This window comes from Gymnoscopelus braueri (assembly GCF_963280865.1).
Source record: "Gymnoscopelus braueri genome assembly, chromosome: 18".
NCBI lineage: Eukaryota > Metazoa > Chordata > Actinopteri > Myctophiformes > Myctophidae > Gymnoscopelus > Gymnoscopelus braueri.
In genome coordinates this window covers 20,616,752-20,640,166 of record NC_137618.1, presented here as the reverse complement: position 1 = coordinate 20,640,166, position 23,415 = coordinate 20,616,752, and the positions used below count along the sequence as shown (strand labels likewise).

General features: G+C 42.4%; 1 protein-coding gene across 3 annotated transcripts in view; it reads right to left on the bottom strand.

The window, feature by feature from the left end:
- Positions 1–21,101, bottom strand: part of wnt10a (wingless-type MMTV integration site family, member 10a) — a 39,497-nt gene extending 18,396 nt beyond the window's left edge. For all 3 annotated transcript variants that reach the window (XR_013932030.1, XR_013932031.1, XM_080412797.1), the window contains exons 1-3: positions 20,531–21,101; positions 17,741–18,006; positions 5,635–6,008 (exon numbers count right to left, since the gene is read on the bottom strand). Coding sequence is in view for 1 of the 3 variants with exons in the window: in XM_080412797.1 (XP_080268923.1) it covers positions 5,635–6,008; positions 17,741–18,006; positions 20,531–20,592 (702 nt within the window). In the remaining 2 variants the exon portion in view is untranslated. The remainder of the gene's footprint in view (positions 1–5,634; positions 6,009–17,740; positions 18,007–20,530) is intronic.
- Positions 21,102–23,415: the final 2,314 nt, after the last annotated feature.

The window sequence follows — 23,415 nt, the reverse complement described above, 5'->3', positions numbered from 1 at the left end:
AAAAGCCACATGGGTAATGAGAGCCGGAGTCAACACAGGGAAATGCCTAGTTTGTAGCTGGTTGATTATGAACGAATGAACAGTTAATCATTCGACCATCATGTCCACAGATCTTAAACAGTGACAGTAAAACCAATTACCCCATACTTCGGAGTCACCCACGTGTGCTGTAGTGTAAACGGTACTGTGGGCCTATAGTTGCAAACAAGAACTGTGAAAATAAACAGTACTACAGAGTAAAAAGAATAATTAACATCAACATAGTCCAACATAACAGGGTCATTCAGCCTATTCTGTCTCAAAATGTGTTCTGATGACACAACATACCATATACCTTAAAACATACAAGGTATGATGAGTTACGTTGTGTCTTGATTTCCTTTAAATGTTTGTATTACTGTAGCTTACAGGTTTGCAACACAACATAATTAGCGTGGCTATCTTATCAGCAGTTTTCTAAATCCTCAATCTATTTGTGTCACTATAGGGAAAGTAGTTAGAATTTACAAAACTCCATGTTTTTGTGGAAAATGTGGAATACAGGATTTCTACTTGTAACAAGCTATTTCCCACATTGTGGTATTGATACTTTTACTTAATACAAAATCAGAGTACTTCTTCCACCATTGGTCACATGCGATAAACGTGTCTGGCAAAGTCTATACTACTACAGGAGGAGTAGAAGAAGAAGTAGTGGAGGGAGGAGGAGAGGAGAGGGAGGGAGGGAGGGAGGGAGGGAGGGAAGGAAGGGCGAATCTCTTTCTACTTTCCGCCCCCGGTGTTTGAAGTCTAAAATCTTTTGCAGGGTTTTAAACATCTGTTTCCAAACTGCCAGCAGCCACTAATTAGGGCTAAAAACAAGACGGGACATCGTGAGAACCCCGGGGTGGGCATGAGGCGACATGCACACCCCGCTAAAAAACCACCACATTCCTGTGCTTAAAGACTGCTTCTCTGAAAGGGGGGGGGGGGGTGTAGAGGGATAGAGGTGGTGGCGGTGGGTAGGTGGGAGGAAAGAGAAGGAGAGAGATAGAGAGACTGAGAGGGGAGGGGAGGCATTATTTTGAGGCCCCACCTGTCAGTGTTTTCTGCTTGATTCTGGGGGCTGTGTGTGGTGCATGGTGTGTACATATAATGTCTGTGTGCATTATGGACCCCCCCCCCCCACCACACACACACACACACACACACACACACACACGCACACACGTGTGTATGCGTACGAGGTCTTAGAAAGGGTTTGTTGAGGTTTTCTATTGCCGTTTGAAGTCATCTAGGTGCGTGGTGTTCTGTAACAGCTCTGTAATGAGTCATACTGTGTTCTCTCTCGCTCTTTTTGTTGCTCTATCTCTCAGCCCCCCCCTCCCCCAGACTGCCTTTTTCTTCCTCTCCATTAGTCTCTCTATGTCTTACTGTGTATTACATTTCCAGCCCGTGATTGTTTCATTGTGCGTCAGGCTCATTAGAGTGGTGATATACGGCCTGTGGTGGGCTGTGACAACGTAGACGGGCCCTAGTCAGAGTACGTCACTGCAGTCATATAAAAACCTCATAACTCCAGATTTGGTGTTGAACGGGATGTCCCGTATACGTTTTCTGTGTGGCAAGTTAAAATCACGTTCCGACCCCAAAAAAACGAAATCATTTTCTTTTCAACTTTACTGGAGATGTAGTTTTTGTTAGGTGTAAGCTGATCTGTCAGATAGGTAAGTTGACAGAGGTCGCTTTTGGTGCTTCACTTTTGACCTCTGACCAAGGTCATCACCGGTCATCGTCAAAACACAAGGGGAGAAGGTTAGGGACATTATTCTCCCTGGGCACATGCACAACATTTCCTGAAGAACAGGTCATTTCTTTGATGTAGCCAATGACCTTGAGTCAAAGATCAAGACATTGGGTCAGAAAGATCAAAGTTTGTCTTGTTAGAAAGATACCCTATGGCTGTCCGTATGAGAAGACAGACATGCAGCTAGCTTTGCTAGGCTAGGAATTAAAACGTTTTTTTTTTTTAATAAATAAATATTTATATTGTCATTCCCAATCTGCAAAAAAATATCTAAAATAAAGCTGTTGGCTTCGTTTATATTTACAATTTTTTCAGCACCTGGCCATTTCTGGGAAGTATTATTGCGATTCTCATCTGGAACGATTGCTTTCAGTGCACTTAGCCTCCAAACATTAGCCTTCATATAAGCATCATATCAACGCATATTCTCTGGAACTTGCACGAGATCCGAATGTTTCCTGTAGCACAGTAGCCACTAAATAAACTTGTTCTGGAAGTTTTTGTTTCAACTCACATCACATCTACTATTGATGTTGCTTTCCATGTCTTGTCTTGTACGTCAAAGCCTGACAGTTTCAAGACACATCCCACACTGGCTAATGTGTTTTCTTCTCACACATAATCAGCCACTGGTGCCAAGCGCTAATTCTTGGCAAAACCAGCGGAGAGAAGTGGCCTGCACCATGAAACTCTCTTTGACATCGCACAAATTCTGTCAGAAACAGTTGATCAAAAGGAGTCCAGCTCTGCCAACGTTCAGTCAATTCAGCTTTTTATGACAGAGAATCGTTTAACATCATATATCAGCGTGTCATTGAGGTAACGCCTGCCATAAACAGTCCAAATGAGCAACGCTTTGTTATTCTTTAGGCTTATTGATACAGTATGTGTCATCACACTTCAACTGACAGAAGAATACCTCCCTCCATCCTCATCTCAAACTTCTAATCACCCATCAAAGATTGATGTATCTCCATTAACCATCAACCATGTTCCTTGGAATCTATGTACAGTACCAACTACTGCTGGTACTACTACTACTACTATTATTACTATATCTAGGACTGTAGTAGAATCTTGGACTGCATGTAGTCCTAGACCTAGACTATGCAGATGACATCTGCCTGCTATCTGACCCACAGGAGCTCTTGGCCAGAGAGGAGACAGAGGGTGCCAAGGCAGGCTTTGAAAAAAAAAAAAACTAGCTTATCACCATCCACTTCTAATGACAACAGGAGGCACTGCAATGAAAGAAGTCGGTGACTTCAAATACGTGGGCTCGTGGGTCAACTCATTGGAGCAAGACGTTAAAGTGAGGAATGGATGGAGGGTTCAGAACACCATGACCAGCGTGTGGAAGCACAATCTCCCCTGGCAGAGTGGAACTCAAGTTCAGCTCCTTCTCTGTGACTGTAGAGTCCGATCTCTTACTGTATGTGGCTGTGAATGCTGGACCCTGAAGCCTGCCCTTCATAAGTCCCTGGATGACTGCGAGCAGTTCTAAACATCAACCAGAACGAGCATGTTACCAACAAGCATTATGTATGGGGAGGGGGGTTACCCAAGGGTGAGTGAGAATATAGCATCCAGGAGAATGAGGCTGGCAGGTCATGCACTGCCACAGACAAACTGGCTGCGAAGCCCTGTTGCTACAGTACTAATACAACTGCTAGTACTATGACTACTGCTGGTACTAGGACTGCCGCTATAGTACTGCTAAGCCGCTGCTATTTCTGCTGGGATATGTTGCTGCTGAGCTTGGGCTCTACATTTGTGTTTTGTCTGCATAATCAAGGAAACCAGAAGTAAACTGATGGACAGATACAGGCCCAAATTACACAGGAGGAAGCAGTGAACAATGAGCAATTTACAGTCTGTGTTCCACCACAGTGCTGGAAGCCATCAGGGCTTATCACTGTCATTTACATCTTTCTCTTCCATTGCCCAAGGGGGTAAACAGCCTACACAGTAAAATCCTCTGTATTAATTTAACTCTGAGAGGGTACAAATGTAGCCAAATGGACCCTTCTACTGCCAATTATTCGTTAGTGTAAGTTCATAATAAGTTCATTTAATAATTTTGTCACAAACCACTGCCAAAGGGACATTACAGGCATTACAGGTTTAAAAAGGGTGACTTTAAATAGAATTCCAGTGGTACAAGGTAAAAATGTCGCTACTAGTTGTTTGCTGCTGTTGGAAAAACATAATGTAGAACAGTGGAGAACAGTGGAGAACAGTGGAGAACAATGGAGAACAGTGGAACATAGTTGAGAACAGTGGAGAACAGTGGAACATAATGGAGAACAGTGGAGAACAGCGGAGAACAGTGGAACATAGTGTAACATAATGGAGAACAGTGGAACATATTGGAGAACAGTGGAGAACAGTGGCGAGGGCAAAGGGGTGAGAGCTCTCTCTGAGCTGTTAAGTAGATGAAATTGAGCATGCATAAATAGCCAGCAACAAGACGCTTGATTGGACAAGAGCTATGGTGACCTCTGCAACAAACTCATCTCCATTTAAAGCAGGGGATTCAAAGATTGGGTGAGATTAGATGTACATACTGTGTATGTATATCCAGGCACTGCATCAAGAGTGACTCAGCAGACATTAAGATGCAACCCCTCCTGCACTGGCTGCCCTCTCAACGTTTTAAAGTACTGGTAACATGGATCAGTGCAGCCAAATTAACTCATGTTTGGATTCTAATAATGCTCATATAACATAAAGGACTCATTCTGTTGTTATTCTGCAATGCTTCAACTGTCAAGTAAGAAATGGTAACAGCCTGGGGAGCTTAGACAGACCCCCCTCACACACGCACACACACGCACACACGCACACGCACACGCACACACACACACACACACACACACACACACACACACACACACACACAAGCACGGATTCCCAATTCACTCTTGTACACACACAGGCCAAACACATTAAATCAGGATGTAATAATGACAGGCCGGTGTGGATTGAGCCAATAAAGTGACCGTGTTGCTCATTATGACGTGAGCATTGGCCCACAGGCCCTGAACTCACCCACACTCTCCACCTGCTTTACAAGTAAATATATTGTTCCCTCTAGTCTACAGTGATGGTCATTGTACAACACTGTGACATGAACCTACATCTATCTTCCACTCGTACAGCAAAATGTTCCAAACATTTCTCCTTGGGAGAGAGAAGCAGAACAGTGAACGGTGCAGTGGGAGTGCAGTGTATCAAGAATGAAAGATGGGGAAACATCTTATCTTCAGTACATCTATTCTCTGCTGTATACTGTAGAGTATATTAGTAGAATGTCTGTCATATTGCATATAGACAGACAGACAGACAGACAGACCAGGTGGAAATATGCTTTTTTCCCATTACAGACTTTATCCAATAATGGACTCTGTAACTTATTTGCTAATGATGACTTTAGATGTTCCCCCTGCCTGAGGCTTAAACAAAAGAACACTTCACTCAAAATGAGTCACAGTTTTCTCTTGGAAATGATACAGATAGCATTTGCATGATCAAATATCATTCTTAAATTCTTAACCACTGAAGCCCTATATACTGGAGCTACCAATTTATCACAAATAGTGAAAATATGCGATCTTATAGAGTGGATATTTTTCTACTAGATTGGCTACTTTGGTCAGGTAGGGACAGCAGAGTTAATGAGGTTAATTAAATATGTTAGTATATGTCCTGATGAAGAACGTTGACGACGCATAAAAAATGCAACAGAGCTTTTTCAGCATCACCAGTGTGTAGACTTAATTTTGTAATTAAACATGTGCCCTCGCCCCCCACACAGATTCTACCCCTCCTCTCCCGTCCGCACTCACCTGCCTCCCGACTTTGTTATTATGCAGCCTCATGCGGGCGTGGATGTCCTTGTTGGTCTCGCGGGCATCCAAGAAGTCCCGTGAAAACTTCTCCCCGAACTCCACGTCGGGGCTGCAGCCGCCCCACTCCCAGGAGTCCTGGGGTCCCGGCAGGTCGGCGGGGAAGTGCTCCATGACCCCGTGCACCATGCCCTTCCCCCGGTGGATGGCCTCCACCTGCAGGCGATGCAGCTTGATGCGGAACGCCTCCTCGTCGCCGCGGCGATTCTCGTCGCAGCCGCACGCCTTCAGCTTGCCCATGGAGCAGGCGTTGGCCACCGCGTGGACCACGCCCGCCGCCGCGATGGCGTACGCAAAGGCGCTCTCTCGGAAACCTTGGTGGGCGGGTCACAGGAGACAAGAGGAAGAGGAAGAGGGGTTGTCATTATTATAAAATGTGCACCGGCAGGGGATGTTACTTAAAAATGTTTGCTCTAAAAGAAAACATAATAAAACACGCGCTGGCCTAGCGGTCCAGGTGCATACCACATATAGTATAGGCTGCATTAGAGCCTATACTGACAGCGCGTTGCGGGTTCGAATCCCGATCCTTTGCTGCCTGTCACTCGACATCTCTCTATCCCTGTTTCCTGTCTACCTCCTGTGCTATCAATAAAGGCAGAAAACCTAAAAAAATATCTTTAAAATAAACAAAAAACATTGGGGCGGCTATTGCTTAGTGGGTAGAGGCCGTCTGGTAAACAGAAGGTCACCTGGCTCACCCAATTCAAGTGTCAAAGTGTACCTGAGCAAGACGCTTAAGCGCTAACAGGTCCTCCCAGTGCTCATCGTGACCATCTGAGCAGCCATCAGCTGGTTATAAATTAAAAAGAATTTTCCCCACAGGAGAGGTCTATACTGAGAGGTACATACTGCTGGGTCAATGCAGAGGATTTGTAGTGATCCCTGGGGGGATCACTACAAATGCTCCCTCTTTTATACTGCTCCACTGTTGCTTTACAAATAACAAACTGACATAAGAATTGAACCAGCGTTCATGAATAAAGCCAGACCGATGCCAGATTTTTGAGTCCGATGCAATCTCAATGTTGGAAAGTCCTTGACCAGTGGTTCCCAAACTTTTTAGCTCAAGACCCAAAAGAGAAATTGCACAAAGATAGCTGAGAAATTGCACAAAGATAGCCGATCTAGCTTGTAGATCGGCTATTTTTGTTGAGCGACACCAGGGTGCAATTAGACTTAAGAGTACATGCACAGTGTACACACACACCCACCCCCCCACACACACACACACACACGCACGCACGTCACATGTCTTATAAAAACAAGAGTAACATCTGGGACAATAGCATTTAAGTGTTCCAAACACTTGCATACCGTGTCCCGGTGGGCCAGCTGAAAGTGAGCAGCACTCCCCTAAGAGAGGACACACTGACACACTGCTAATAAAGAAACAGGGCTGGGTCACCTTCTGTCTGTCCGGCCTATATATCAGACCAGCCGACTTGTCTCGCGGCTGTGATTGTACCGTATTTATGTAATCGTGTATGTACAGGCCAAGAACACCCCCCCCCCACACACACACACACACACACACACACACACACACACACACACACACACACACACACACACACACACACACACACACACACACACACACACACACACACACACACACACACACACACACACACACACACACACACACTCACTTCATCAATCTCGCATTCGCACCACAGTGGTTTCCAGACAATTCCTCTTGAGAGAACAGAGCAGCGACGTAGAAGTGTTGCAGCAGTCATGCACACACAGCAGTGATTCTCAGCCTCTTTCATTTCAAGAACCCCCAGTTTGATATGCATTATTACGCCACGGACCCCCATTTGATACAAATCTTTTTTTTCTCTGCTCCCCCCAATCTACACTGTAAAATCTTCATTAACTCTGAGAGTGTACAATTTGGTTCCATATGTACACTCTCAAAGTTACAGAATCGTAGGGGGTCCATTGGTTCCTGACCATCAAAAATGTTGCTGGGGACCCCTTGGAACCCCCCTAAGGACCCCCGGGGTTCCCCGGACCCCACGTTGAACCAGTGCCATATTAGCGCTACTAGTACATTTGTGTGGATGAAGGTATAATCCAATTGTATAATTCAACAGCTACAAGAATGTACATGAGAAATGCAGATTGTACAGTGGATGCCAGATGCCATTGTAGCTCATCGTGTTACCCCTACACTACAAAATCCTGAGCTAACTCAATTTAGAAATATAGAAAAATACTTAATGAGCATAAAAACAGACCTTGATACAGTGAGACAAAGAACTTAAAAAAGTTAAATCAACACTCTGTATTTGGGGATGCGTGACGGTTTGACCATGCCCCTATGCCACCTTCCCTTACTCTCCCTCTCTAACGTTTTCCAGTCATCCGTCCCTATCATCCTCTCTCTCTCTCTCTCTCTCTCTCTCTCTCTCTCTCTCTCTCTGTCTCTGTCTCCCTCTGAATCGTCAGTGCTGTACAGTTAATGCCCTGCCTTAACCCATTCAATCCGGGAACACATCTGTGTAACCACTTCTTAAACCATTATTGTATACTGTGGCTATTCAAAAATAGAAGATATACAAATCTATAAATCTGTGCAAATCTTTGAATATTATGTTTTTAAAGCAAACATTTTAACTCAAATCTTTGCTTCTGGGGATTCTACAAATGTCTTCTAAATCCTAACAGTTAAACAAAAAAAACAAAAAAACGTATGTTGCTATAATATCAGTGGTTCTCAAACGTTTTGCATGTCAAGGACCCCCAAAATGATATGTATTTGCCCACAGACCCCCCCATCTCAAAATATTTTGTTCCAGGGACCCCCAGAAGCAAATATTTGAGTTAAAAAGGTATACATATTCAAAGATTTGCACACATTTTCACGATTTATTTTTCAAAAATAGCAGATCTACAAGCTCATAGCGGGGCACTCGTGAGCTGAGAGTATATGAGCTGAGTGTATCTGCTATTTTTGAATAGCCAAAGAAATCTAAAGTGACACCGATGGGTTAAAGCCTCAAACCATTTTCCTCAGCTCTTTTATCCAACCTGTAAACCATTAACATGGCTAGCTACTGCAGGCTGACTAGCTTCAGTACCGCTGGCTGGCTGACTGACCCGCTGGCTGAGTCATAGGCTGCTTTGCTAACTTGCATCAGATGGCTATAGCATTTGATCTGTCATGTAATCCGCTCTGGGGCTGACCCTTTTCTCTTTCCTCATCGTGCCATTATATATAATGGAGGTTTTAGGAGCGAATAACATGCAATATACATGTGTAAAGATGAAGAGGATAATTACGTGCAGCCTCCAACCCCCACCTTTTTTATCCTTTGAAAAACCGCCGCTTCTAAAGGCAATAGTTAAGTACGTTAAGTTAAGGTGCATGTAATGAGCCTGTATCATTTGTCATTTGATCCCTGCTCCCTCTCCAGTCTGTCTAACATAACATGGCTGCCACTGTTTGGGCAGAAAGCTTGTAATCTCCATAATTCAACGTTTGATGTTTTTCCATAAATTAATGCACTACTTTGTTGCAAAAGTAACGAAAATAGACGGTTTACCAGCTCACAATGCATCGCATTATGGCACATTCTGAACTTGTAGATCTGCAATTTCTTTGCTATTTTGGAAAGCATTTGATAGTGAAAGTGAAAGTGGTTAAGTCTGTAGGTTTAAAAATACATTTTACCAATGAAAAGTGTTAACAAGGGCTTATGAGTAAATAATGACTACATTGGATCCTTTGGAACACTTTTCCTGAAAAGTAACGGTTTTGGACATATCACGGTTTCCACCTGACACATATCTGTTGATACTGTTGCAGAGGCAAGTAATGAGAACAACTCTAGGAACTATCTTTAACCCATTAAGCCGCGGGAAAGCATCTGTCACTTTCGGCTAATCAAAAATAGCAGATCTACAAGCTCATAATGAGCTTGTAGATCTGCAATTTTTTTGGAAAATCATGAAAATGGGTGCAAATCTTTGAATATGTGTTTTTTCAAGCGAACATTAGTAACTCAAATCTTTGCTTCTGGGGATTCTACATGTCTTCTAAATCCTAAGAGCTTTTTGAAAAAAAACTACGGTATGTTGCTATAATCAGTGGTTCTCAAACTTTTTCATGTCAAGGACCCCCAAAATTATATGTATTTGGCCACGGACCCCCATCTAAAAATATGTTGTTCCAGGGCCCCCCCCCCAGAAGCAAAGATTTGAGTTAAAAATGTTTGCTGTAAAAAATATATATATTCAAAGATTTGCACACGTTTCACGATTTTTCAAAAAATAGCAGATCTACAAGCTCGTTGCGCAGCACACTGTGCCGCGCTATAGAGCATCGCAGTTCCCGCCCCTTCCGGGTTCCACCGCAAAATACTCAATGCATTTTTCCCATTGACATTTCCAAAAATATTTATATCAATTAATTTAAGCCTAGAATCAAGCCAATAAAACATGACCATCATCATGACCATAAAATGTTTGATTCTGTGATTTTTTTTTGTTGAAAACGGCAAAACAAAGGGTATTTATTAAATATAGTATATCATATAATTAAATATAAAATAAAATAAAATCACAGAAAAAAACGTTTTATGGTCATGATTCACCAGGACCCTGGATGGCTTGATTCTAGGCTTAAATTAATTGATATAAATATTTTTGGAAATGTCAATGGGAAAAATGCATTGAGTTTTTTCTTCCGGCACCAGGAAAAACCAGGAAGTGGGCGGGAACTGCGATGCTCTATGAGCTTGTATAGTGCTATTTTTTGAATAGCCAAAGAAATCTTAAAATGTTACAGATGCGTTCCCGGAATGAATGGGTTAATTATCAATGCCGCCTCTCTTTCTCCGTCTCTCTCTCCACCAACTTCCTCCTGGGGCTGCCTCCTCTCTCTTCATGGACGTACGCATGCTTTCCCTTTGCTCAGTGCACTTCAATCTTATTCCTCTGAACGTAAACCTCCTTCATATCTTCTGTGTAATCCCTAAATATTGCAGGACAAAGTGCAGCAGCACTTACACTTGTACCCTTTAGAATTTCCCTTGGTGTTTGCTGTTGGTGGCTCAGCTTACCGCGTGTAAGCATGGAACCCTCAGGTTCTATAAAGGCAGCCCTACTGGCAATCACTTACTGGTGTTGAAAATAGTGAGGATTATAATGGAAACTTGTAAAGAACACATGAAAAGAAACCACTTAAGATTTTATAGCCCACTGCTTGCAGGGGAAATTATTCGGGCTGCTCGTAGGGAGTCAAATAAAATGCCATTAACTTCTATTTCTCTTTTTTAGCGAAGCCTGATGTTATTTCCTTGTTTATATCTTAATAAAAAACTTTATATATTTTGTATTTATTTTATTTCTAAGAATAGCCCCACGGCATGACATGATAGACATGTTATTGGCTTGCTGCACTTTTGTAAACCTTTGATTACAAAGAAAAGTTGGATGAAGCAGAAAATTGTTGCTGCAACTGCACTCTCATGGCATTTTGCTCTGGCAGCTGCCAGTATCACCGCTGTCACTAAAAGCTGGCAGCGTACTTCAAATGAAGTTGAGCTTTTTTCAGCTTTCTGAAACCCGAACAAGTTCTCTGTGGATGTAACTGTTTCATACTCAATGTGGCTCCGCTTTGAGTGATGAACATTAGACCCCTCCCACTATATAGATTTTGACATTTGTGGCGACACACAAGGCACAAAGTGTAGACTGTCTCTCTCCGTTAACCCATTCAATCCTCGGACGCATCTCTGTCAGTTTCGATTTATTTGGCTATTCAAAAATAGCAAATATACAAGCTCATAGCGCTGCACAGAGTGAAAATGTGTGGAAATCTTTGAATATATATATTTTTTAAAGCAAACATTTGTAAAATATTTTGTTCCAGGGACCTCCAGAAGCAGACATTTTAGTTACTAATGTTCGCTTTAAAAATATAAATATTCAAAGATTTGAAAATTCACGATAAATAGCAGATCTACAAGCTCTGTTCAAGCTCAGTTTGTATATCTGCTATATTTGAAAAGCCAAAGTATAAAATAATGGTCATAGCTCAAATCTAAAATGACACAAATGCGTTCCCGGATTGAATGGGTTAATTCATTCCAGTTGTGTTTGTGGTCCATCAGAGAGGAACTATAAGTAGGTAAGTAAGTACTGTAAATAGGTATGAGTGGCTTACTGTCTATCAGCCGAGGACACAGGTGTCTATCTATCCCCTTTTCAATGCACTGACTAGACCCCTCGGAGACGAATTGCTGAGGTGGAGTGCAACACATACAGTAGGCTACCATCAGCTCCCAGAACTTAACCACACGTCTTAGTTGCCCAAGTTGTGCTCATTTCCACAGCTTTAAGTCCAAAAATCTGAACTAACCCTTTAAGGAGGAACGAGGCAAGAGTTCCTGAACTCAAGGCTTGCTTTCTTCCTTGTGTTTTTTGTTCCTTGGTGAATTCAACAAAATGCAGAACAAAACAGAACTGAACCGAACTGATCCATGACGAACAACTAAACAATGCTGTCAAAAATCGATTTCTAAACCACAATGGATTGGCCCTATGGGCACCTCCATATTTTACTGATATACCCTACAGTATGTCAGTGTACATACAGTGTACTGTGGAGATTGTAAAGTGTTTACATCTCAGGATTTGGAATCAAGATTTCTTTACTTTCTTTCTTTTTAAGATCAGGTGCCTTTCTGGCATTGCAGAATATGCTTATATCCATCCAATTGTCCAAGGCATATCATTGTGGACAATTATAGGCTAGTTGTAGGAAGGCAACAAAATGAAACAAATGGATGGATATGCACAGAGAGATGGACACATAACATGTAAGCAAACTAACACAATAATATTTGTTACACTGGCGCGCGCGCACACACACGCGCGCACACACACACACACACACACACACACACACACACACACACACACACACACACACACACACACACACACACACACACACACACACACACACACACACACACACACACACACACACACACACACACACACACACACACACACACCCTCTCTCCGTCCTTCTTCCCATAGTTCCATAGGGGAGGTATGTGCACGAGCTGTGTGTGTGTGTGTGTGTGTGTGTGTGTGTGTGTGTGTGTGTATTTGTGCGTGTGTACGCGCATGTGCGTGTGTACGCGCATGTGTGTGTGTGTGTGTGTGTGTGTGTGTGTGTGTGTGTGTGTGTGTGCACGCTTGGTGTGTGTGCGTGTGTGCGTGCGTGCGTGCGTGTGTAGGTGCGTGCACTGTATGTGTGTGTGTGTGTGTGTATTGGCAACATGGGGGAAGAGGGAGGGATGGCACTTAGGTGCAGCCCAGAGCCACAGACATGGAAAGGCTGTTTCAGCTCTTGCCCCGCTGTGTGCCCGGCTCTGCAGCGCAGGCCAGCCGGGAGACCTGGAACAAATCAATCTAACAAATAATTTACTGGCCGCGGCACGCCCCGCTGAACTGATGGCAGAGGAAGTGGCAAAATGAATGAAAGATTAAAAGGAAACTGTCACTTTGTGTTACAGAAACCAACTAAACTGGTTTATGCTTTTGCCGCCAAGAGTTGGGAAAGTGCTGAGAGCAAATTCACAAGCACTCGCACTGGCAAGGGGAGTATAAAAGCTCTCGGAGTAGCCTAGCAAGGGAGAGCGAGAGGCACCGGCAGAGAGAAGGAAAGAGTGAGAGAGAGAGAGAGAGAGAGAGAGAGAGAGTTTTCTCCCACCTGTCTCTCCACATCCTGTCTGACTGCCTTTTTAGCCTAGTTCTCAATCCGGGCTAAACAGGGATGATGCAGTCAGTGGTGGAAAGAAAGTATTAAGTACATTTACTCATGTACTGTATTATCTTGAGTATTTCCTTTTTTTTTGTTAATTTATAACTTATATCTACTACACCTCAGAGGCAAATATTGTTATTTTTACTCCACTACAACTACTTGAAAACTTTAGTTACTTTAGTTACTCTCCAGATTTAGATTATTGTTACAGTACAGTGTACTTCTTCCACCACTGCAGGGATGAACACAGGACCATACAATTCATCATCATCATCATAACTCATCAGAGGGGAGATAAGTGGTACAGCCAGGGATGATCCAGCAGTAGTCTGCTGTAGTAAAATTAGAAGCCCAGACAAACATGGAAGTGGAGAGTATCTGATATCCTGCTCAAAAGCTGTTCGTAGAAGGCAGGGGGTGTCAATTTGGGTTCCAGGGGATGGCAACTCCCCTGTGGTTACAGGAGCACTTATCTTCATATAATTGGTCCTTACTAATGCTCATTACAAGAGGGCACAACGTATGTCTATTGTCTACACACTCTGCATCTCATTGGTGGATTATGGACCGTTTGGAAACCTGCCTTCCAATGACATCATCAATGGGGATTACAAGCTAATAGAAACTAGAGTTTTCTCTTCCTGGAAAGCTAGAATTCTGAAATGGAAGCGATTGTTCTTGCATTAATAGAAAAAAAGAAAAATGTAAAAGGTTTGAAATCTTGTTTCAAATGACCTAACCCGCCTACCGATGATGTCATTGCTAGGCAGGTTGCTGACCTGTCCACAGCCTTCCTCTGACACGCAGACCAAGTAGACAACAATGGCACCATAATGAGCAATAATGAGGGCCAATTATATTAAGATAGGTTGAAAATGGGCAAAGTTGTCCTTTAAGCTCTTAAGCCCCTATACTTGTTGTTGCACAACAAATAGTGAATACAGTATAGTGAATCTACAAGTTCACAACATGCCTTGTATATTAGCTTTTTAAAAACGAATAAGAGAAAATTAAATGTAATGTTCGGCACATCTAGAGTTCTGGCCGATATGTGGCCCTCACACCTACGCTGCACCGCCGATCCAACCGATGTCCATTATTTTGTGTCTGAACATTTCTGAAAATCAGGCGAAAATAAGCCCGGGGGCTATTATGGGCATTTGACTCCCTATTACTATAGACCAATTATTTGTTTACCAACATTGAGACTGGATGCACAGGTGATTGTTTCATGCAATCAATTCTGAGCCTGTTGTTTCGGGGTGCGCTAGTTTCAGCACACCCCAACCCCCTCTTGTGTGTTGGCTAGTGCTGCGCGCCCTAGCGAGACCTGGCAGAATGGGTTTGACGCTTGCGCAGAATGACACTTGCAACCAGCGTGACGTCGTCTCTTAAGGGGTCTATATGTGCATTTGACGTTTGACGGTGGGACGTCACATCATCTATTGACCACGTTGGATCACCATGGTTACTCAAGAGGTTACTTCATGCACTCCATATTCGGACATAATGGTCAACCCAGACCTCCATATATGGTCATGGTTGACGTGGAGCTCCTCATATGGATCCTTATATGATTTGTTTGAGTCTGATGTCATGATGACACGGTATGTTTGGGGTCTGATGTCATGCTGTCACAGTCAGCATGACACACGCCATATTTGGGTGTAGCTGCAGTGGGAACTCTGTATATGGTTATGTCGGAGTCATAGTGAACTCTATATACTATATGGTTATGTCTGAGTCATAGTGACGGGGGCCCGAAAGGCCGTGGTTATCCACCGGCCGACCGACCCATTAAGCAATTAAAAATTAGGATTGACAAATTATGATATTATCAAATGTATATATCATACATCATACTTTCCCAAAAGGAAATGCATGTATTTAATTATGTATAAGTCTGACCATAAGCAGGGATAAAACATAATTATTCCCACTGGCCATAAAAATGTATGACCAGAGGAGGACATCAAAAGCAGAGGCATGGACCAAATACAGCATTTTACATTTTACAAACCAAACATATTGGCTGGTAGTACATAGTTAGCCCTGGGTATTTTTCTACAGAGATCTACAAAGAAAAGTTGCATTAATCTGTGAGACTTCACTTAATCCACATCTGTCTTAAGTGTCCCGCTGAATAACACCGCCTACCTGAGCCAGTTGCACGCAACAGTGGTTGCGGCTCATAAATCTGCATCTATTTCAGTACTACTGTGGTGCATAATGCATCAACATGTAATAGGTGAATCATCCAATTTAAAGACGTTGTTTATATCAATGGTTTGGAGTTTCTGCACCCGGGGCAAAACAAGGATGCCAGACAAGCAGCTACTGCCGCGGCTAATAATGACAAACAGCTTCTCAATGAGTCAGTGACGAGTGAAAGTCAGACCAGAGGTGTGTAGGACAGAGTGACAGTATTAGTATTAAGCTTAACCACAATGAAGGTCACAACGAGGCTAAAGGTTCTTGCCGTGGTCACAGGGTGAAATGAAGCTATTTTGCTATTTTGAATCTGGAGGGCCCATAAAAAAAGAACTCTCCCTGGCATAGGGTGGGTTTGGGGAATGTTTATGGTGAAGACACCCCTGAAATCAAGGTCTGATGGATTTAAACAGTCAATTATCCTTGCTAAGGGGAATTCCAAGGCTGTGCGACCGCCTTCAAAGACGCGCAGCCCATTGTGAACACAAAATAAGAGGTTGAGGGCATTCATCTTTCGTGCAGAAAACATAGAAGTCAATGTTGTGCAACCATGCGTTCGGAGCAGATTGACAGTCCTGGCACATACTGTAGCGTGCATGTTTTAGTAGCGTTGCATTACGTCACCAGATGGCCATCTTGTTGGCAAGCCATGCGTAATCAAATTAAAGTTAAAATGTAATCTAATGTTTGCCTCAGACAATGAGCCACATTCAATTGGATATGACAATCCTTTAAATGCCAGAGCATTTGACTTTTGATAGATACACACTTTCTTAATTGATTGATTAAGCACTTAAACCCATACTTCATTGATCGGGGTCCCAGAGAGGTAAATCCTTAGCCCCCTCCATGTTTCCCTCCACAGCAAATCTCTTCACCGATCTACAAGCTTTCAACGTGTCACGACGCAACACGTTGTGAGCTTGTAGATCTGCTATTTTCAGGGACCATTCGCCTATTCTCGCCAAAATGTTTGCTTATCATGACATTCCCAGAATAGGGTTCATGTGGTTAAACTGTCTGAAAGCCAACTGAAAGCCCAGGACTCAGAGTATCAAGCATATTGTACCTGTGCATCTATCCAGGTGCCCGGGCTGCTAGGAACAGATGTCTTTCACAGTAAATAACCCCAGATGAGTCGGACTGAAAGCTTCAGAGCAGTAAAGATCCTCTTTCATCCATTGTGGCTGATGCGAGAAGCTCTGAACACTACAAAGCCTCATGGGAAACTGATCTGTACTAGGTTTAGTAATCCAAAGGTGACTAACTGCTTTTGAAGTTAGCTGATCTATTGTACGGCCTATTGAGTAGCTAGTAGTTTGGAAAATGCCATACAAGAGTGGCCTGCTGTCTGTCACTGGAGATAACCATTTGGGGAGCGACGTTATTGTCAGGGAGTCTTTTGATTATCACTCTCCTAGATTTGAAGGATGAGTGTATTTTATTACTGGGCTTCTATGGGATATCCATCTTTCTGACCACTGCCCTCTTGTTAACCTGTCTACCTTCAGGGTATCTTGTTAAAAGTAAGAAGAGCTTTGTGTGTGGAACAATACACTTTTAAGGCATTGTATTACCTGACTATACTGTATGTATTGTATGTATAGTGCAAAGGATAACTCAAAATGACATATCTCCCATCTTTTTGTATCTTTTTAGCTGCTGTAATTGACATTGTATATAATGTCAATATTGTATAGAAAGACTATAGCTAACTCTTAAAGTTCGCATTTGTCTTAGAGGGTTTTTAGATACATTAGGGTTACTTTTCTGTTTACACAGTATGTACTGTATGTGCCCATATTAATTTGTGTAGATTCCTAAAGACACCAGCCTCCTTTGAAGATGGCAGATGCCTTTCTGTGAATTTAAATGACTCACCATTATGCATCACCAAATGAAATAAAAAAATGCACTTTAGGACAGAAGTCACAAAATCGGAACCACAGAGTTGCTGCAAACCTTTGATGTTCAAGGGAAAGGGGGAACGTTTCCTAGCGTTGCCTCTGCATGGTGCGCAGAAACACATCAGAAACTAACCTCTCTTAAAAACCACGCTGTCGTACGGTATTTTGTTCCTGGTCTCCAAGCTGGAGCAGTTCCAGCGATGCCCCCTGAACTGGTGCTGGCACTCGTGGATGGCGATCTGGATTCCCTGGATGGCCGATGCCGTCACATCTGGGTTCCGCATGCATACCTCCAGCTGGCGCCGCGTGAGGCCGGGCAGCGTCAGGCACACTGTGTTGGCATTCAGGATGGGTTCAATGTTGGGGATTTTCAAGCCCAATATCTCATTGGAGTTTGCCCTGCATGGAGCAAAAGACAGAGAATCCATGTGTACAGAGTCATGACATCACTTTTCACTGGTGTCGCACACAGCAAAGTCCTGATTGTTAATTTTACTGATGATATTGTAAAAATGGACCCGTACTCGTAAGAGTTAAATTAACACTCCACATTTTGCAGTGCAGCGATTGTCTCTGACCAGTCAGGGCGGTTCAGCGTTGGATAGGGGATCTCCACTCAAAGTCTGAACTCAAAGGTTTTATGGTCTTGTTTTTGTGTGTCCCATCTAGAGGTTAAGGGAGCTTAGTTTCAAACAGAATCATTTATCTTATGTTCCCTTATAATAGTTGTACTGCTGCTGTAATACCACTACGAACACCGGATGGTGGCTGATATAGCCTGGGTAGAGTCAAAGCAAATAATTTACACTGGAACTATTTTAGTATAGTTGCAAAATTTGCCAAAAGTGATAAAATAGAGAGCCAGACTCTCATCTGTAATATCTTCAGGGAGCAAAATCGGTGTCGACACTGAATGGAAGACTGACTTTGAGGAGTTTATGACAGTACAAAGAGTCATTTGGGGTCACAGGTTTTAAGGCGCTAAAATCTGTCCAGAAGAGAACATAACCTATGAACCTCTGTTCGGTTGTATAAACCGAGAAACGAAAGAAGTAAAAGCATTGTTCTCAGACAAGGGAGTCAGTATCGTGCACATTTTTGAATGGAGCTTCTGCAGGTTCTGTCTCCTGATGAAACAAAATAAATGGCCATTTCAGTTCTTCAATCTCCAGCTTTCAGAGAAATCTGTCCACTAAACTGACCGAGATTATACTGTATGGGCCACTCCAGTTTTCATGTTTAGGGTATCCCACTTGTAGATGCCAGTTATTCAATTCACCCTTGTCACAACAGCAGATGTAAGGGGGAAAAGTCTGACAAAATAGCAATTTTTACGTGCCTATAAAGTACCTTCCCCATTGATACATTGCCTACTGATAATTTAGCTTTTCTCCTAATTGAGGATGCACTGCAATCGACTGGTGCATCTGTTGCAGATCGATCAATTGTGTCAACAGTCTGTATTCAGCCGACAGTAGCCTAGTCACCGTTCTGTTATATTACACAGAGAAACAATAACAACACAGGCTACACCGATGAAGTCAACAGCTGAAAGATACGCTGGCTTTCTTTTCATTATTACGAGTGAAACACAAGCTGTGCAGGACTGAACACACACACGTGCATCCAGGAACATGTCCAAACACACACACACACACACACACACACACACACACACACACACACACACACACACACACACACACACACACACACACACACACACACACACACACACACACACACACTTTTACAACCTGTTGCAGGTCTGCAAGTTTAACTAGTTTAATTGTAATATTGCTTATGCATTACCCTATTTTTTATCAAAGAACCATTATTTCAAAAATCGCTAATACAATTTGTGCTATTTCAACAAAAAAAAACTCTGGTCACTAAGGTTTATAATAGTAGCTATACGGATCATTTATCTCCAAGTGGTAGATCAAAATATAAGCCACTGTGACATAACATCTTATTAAGTTTCACTTTCTGGTTGGCATTAACTACTTATAAACCCTCTATTCTTTTAGTTAAAAAAAACTGACCTGCGTTGGATCTGTACTCTTTTTTTCCCTCTACACCAAATCTCTTCACCGAATGTTGCCCCCAGAACAGGGATGCTAGGGCTCAAGCGGTTAAACTTTAAACAGACTCCTCTCCTTTGTAGTTCCTCTCAGGGCTCTGTTCCTACCTGTTGTGCTCTCTGTTTTGAGGAAAGACCTGTTTCATCTCTGTCCATCTATCTAGTACTATGACACACACAACTTTCTGAGTTCATATTGTCAGTGAGCCTCATGGTCATATGAGAAGTATAACTTAGGCCAGTGGTTCTCAAACTTTTTTTTTTAATTTCAAGGATGCCCTTGCGGGTCCATTTCGTTCCATTTGTATACTCTCAGAATTACAGACCTGTAAAGGTCCATTTGGAACCCCCCAAGGAACCCTGAGGATGGAACCCACTGTGAGAGCCACTGATTTAGGCTTTAGGCGGCATCATTGTGGATAATGTCAAATGTAGTGACAGAGGAACAAATGATAAATCAGTTGTCCCTGTGTTTAAACATACACAGCAGCCTGTGTTGGTAGATCAAAGAGACCAGAGGCTCTGCAGCTTGGCTGTCTGAAAAATGTTGGTTCTAGTCAAAGTGGAGGACAATGTCCATAATTAAACTGGTATGTCCATAAATTAGGCTATAGCCAATAATATTTCACTTGCTTGGGATAGCTTATTATATCATATGACATTAATAAATGATATTAATGTAATTATCACAATACCTTAGTAACCAGAATTAATAAAATATAAAAAAAAGTCAATTGATTTTTAAGGCTAATAACCTTGGAAGTTTTATAAAGTAGCCAAAGTCATGATTCACGTTATTGTCATCCTACATTTCAAGCTATTATTATATAATCAACTCACCTTTTATCCAAAAGACAGACTACTATCAAGACGCAAGTCAGTCTGTGGAATGAGCGCTCCATGGTGTGTGATGATGATTTGTGGGGTTTTGCGAAATAATAAATAACAAAAAGACAGGAGTCCAAAAAAAGACTCAAACGAAGTACAATATTCCTTCTTCAAAACGCCTTATTTTCAAGAGTTGGAGGGAAAAGAAAAAAGACAAACAGAAAAGGGTGATCATGTCCATTTAAAAGTTGCGCTGGGTTTTTGACAGCTCTGAGCTCCGCTTGGCTCAGGAGGAGCGGCTGCTTTACACCTCTAATCCAGATGTGATCCGCAGCGGCGGCACAAGTCATTCAAGAAAGTTTCCTCTGCAACTTTGGTGAATGGGGGATCAGACCGTCGGGGCAATAAAGTTGGAAGATCGGGTCAATTGCAGCGGTCCTATAGTGGTGTTTCTCTCTCTGATCGCACATCCGTACACATCCCCGGTATCATAATCTCCGCCAAGAACATTTGCATTGGAATAACATCCGAGGGAGACGAGTGTACCTAACATCTGAAAGTCTGGTTGACTAGTGATGTTTCAGCCAGCACTGATAGCAGTTCTAAACTATACTGCACTTAGCACGATCTGCCAGCCCACTTTTTTTTTCTACGTCACTCAGGGAATACAGGAGAGTGGCGGAGAAGGTCAAGTGCCTTGTTAAAGTGGGATAGAGATCCTTGGATAAGGAAGGGACACAGTGGTGGAAAGTAACTAAGTCAATTTACTTAAGTACTCTTGAGGTACTTTTACTTTACAGTGTTTCCGATGTTTTATACTTTTGCTTTTACTCCACTACATCTCAGAGGAAAATAGTATATACTTTTTCTCCACTACAATTATTTGAAAACTTTAGTTAGCCTACTATAGTTACTTTGTAGATTTGGATTATTATTACAAAACACACATTAACCACACAGTCTGTGTCGGCTCCAGAGAATTGTGACTGGGGGGGCTATGGGCCGGGGGTCTGGCTTTTTTAGAGCAGGGGCTAATTAATTTTGACTCATGCACGCGCGCAGCGCTCATGCATGTGTCCTGTGTGCGCGCGAGTGGATTTCGCGCGGATTTTGGTACTTTTTTTTGGGGGGGGGGTTAACTTTATTTCGGTTTTAGGGTTAGGTTAGGGTTATGTTATTTAATTCTTATTTTTGCCTGATTTTGCCGATTTATTATCAAAAAATGTAAAATATATATATTTTTTTGCAAAATCTATTGGGTGGGCCAGCTTTCTACCCAGGCCCACCCATGGCTGCACGCACCCCTGATACACATGATGAAAACAGAGCTTTATTGTCTCTGTTTTCACCCGTGATGTGAGCTTGTTCATTCGATATTTTTGTGCAGTATTTGAACATTGTTTTTATACTTTTGAATTTTTAAAACAAATGTTCTCTTCTGGGGGTCCCTGGCACAAAACATTTTCAGATGGGGGTCCATGGCTAAAATTCTCAAATATTTTGAGAATAGCAGATCTACAAGCTCACAACACTGCATCGTGTGTGAGCTTGTAGAGTTAAAGTTTAAATAGTGCTGAAGTGGTTTCGGTGCGCCTCCGTGCAAGTGAGCTTACTATGAAACCGTGCTCGGGTTGTGTGTCTGTCCGTCTGTCTGTGTGCAGTATTGTGTGCGTGTGCGTGCACTGCCTGTGTGCAGCCACCAGAGTGCGCCAGAGTGCACTACAGTGAAATAACAAGGGCCATGAAGAACGCAGGAATGTAGACAATGCTCTGATTAAAATGCACAACAGCCTGCAACATGCCTAAACCAAACACATTTCACAAACTACAAAGACAAAAAACATTTATAAAAAAAAAAACACACAACAAACAAACATAACAATTTACAAAAGACAAAAACAAAATTGGGGCTAGCGGTATGGAGCCTTCTTGTGGCGGCCCTGTTCTCACTAATTTCACTGTACCACCCACTTCTCCACAATTGCTCATTCCTTTCGATTCTTCTTATTGTTATTTTCGAGCTGCATTCGCTTCCGGCGTTCGCGCGTCTTACTTGTGTATGTTTTGTCATAATAATTAAAATCTAGGCTAAAGTTTTCAAATAATTGTAGTGGAGTAAAAGTATAATATTTGCTTCTGAGATCAGAGATGTAGTAGAAGTAAAAGTATTGCAAATTGGAAATACTCCAGTGAAGTAAAAATACCTTAACATTATACTTAAAGGACGACTTCACCGCTTTTCAACCTATCTTCATATAATTGGTCCTCACTAATACTCATGATAAAATGGTAAAAAAAAAATCTACTTGGTCTGTGTCTCAGAGGAGGACTGTGGACAGTTCAGAGTCCCGTCTACCAGTGACATCATCAATGGGGAATCCAAGCTAATAGAAACTGCAGGCTTTCTATTCCTGGAAAGTTGCAATGCAATAAAAGAAGCCATTGTTCTCGGGTTAATAAAAATCTAAATAAAAAATGTGAAATCTTGTTGGGAAAAAAAATCATGCCTAACGATGATGTCACTGGTAGACAGGTTTCTGGACTGTCCACAGCCCTCCTATGAGACACAGACCAAGTAGAAAAAAATGGTACCATTTTATCATGAGTATTAGTGAGGACCAATTATATGAAGATAGGTTGAAAAGCGGTGAAGTCGTCCTTTAAGTACAGTACATGTAGCCTACTTAGTTACTTTCAACCACTGTCAGCATTAGATTAATTACTTACTCACCTTCTGCAAAGATGACGAAACAGAACACACTTTTGTTCCATAGGCCCACATTGTCTTGGTTTCAGAGAGCATGGTGGTAAATATGAACTTTTGCCACAAAGTCTTTATATTCCATAATGTCCGACGTCCACGCATGCGTCCACGTCTGTGTTGTTTACTTTTACTG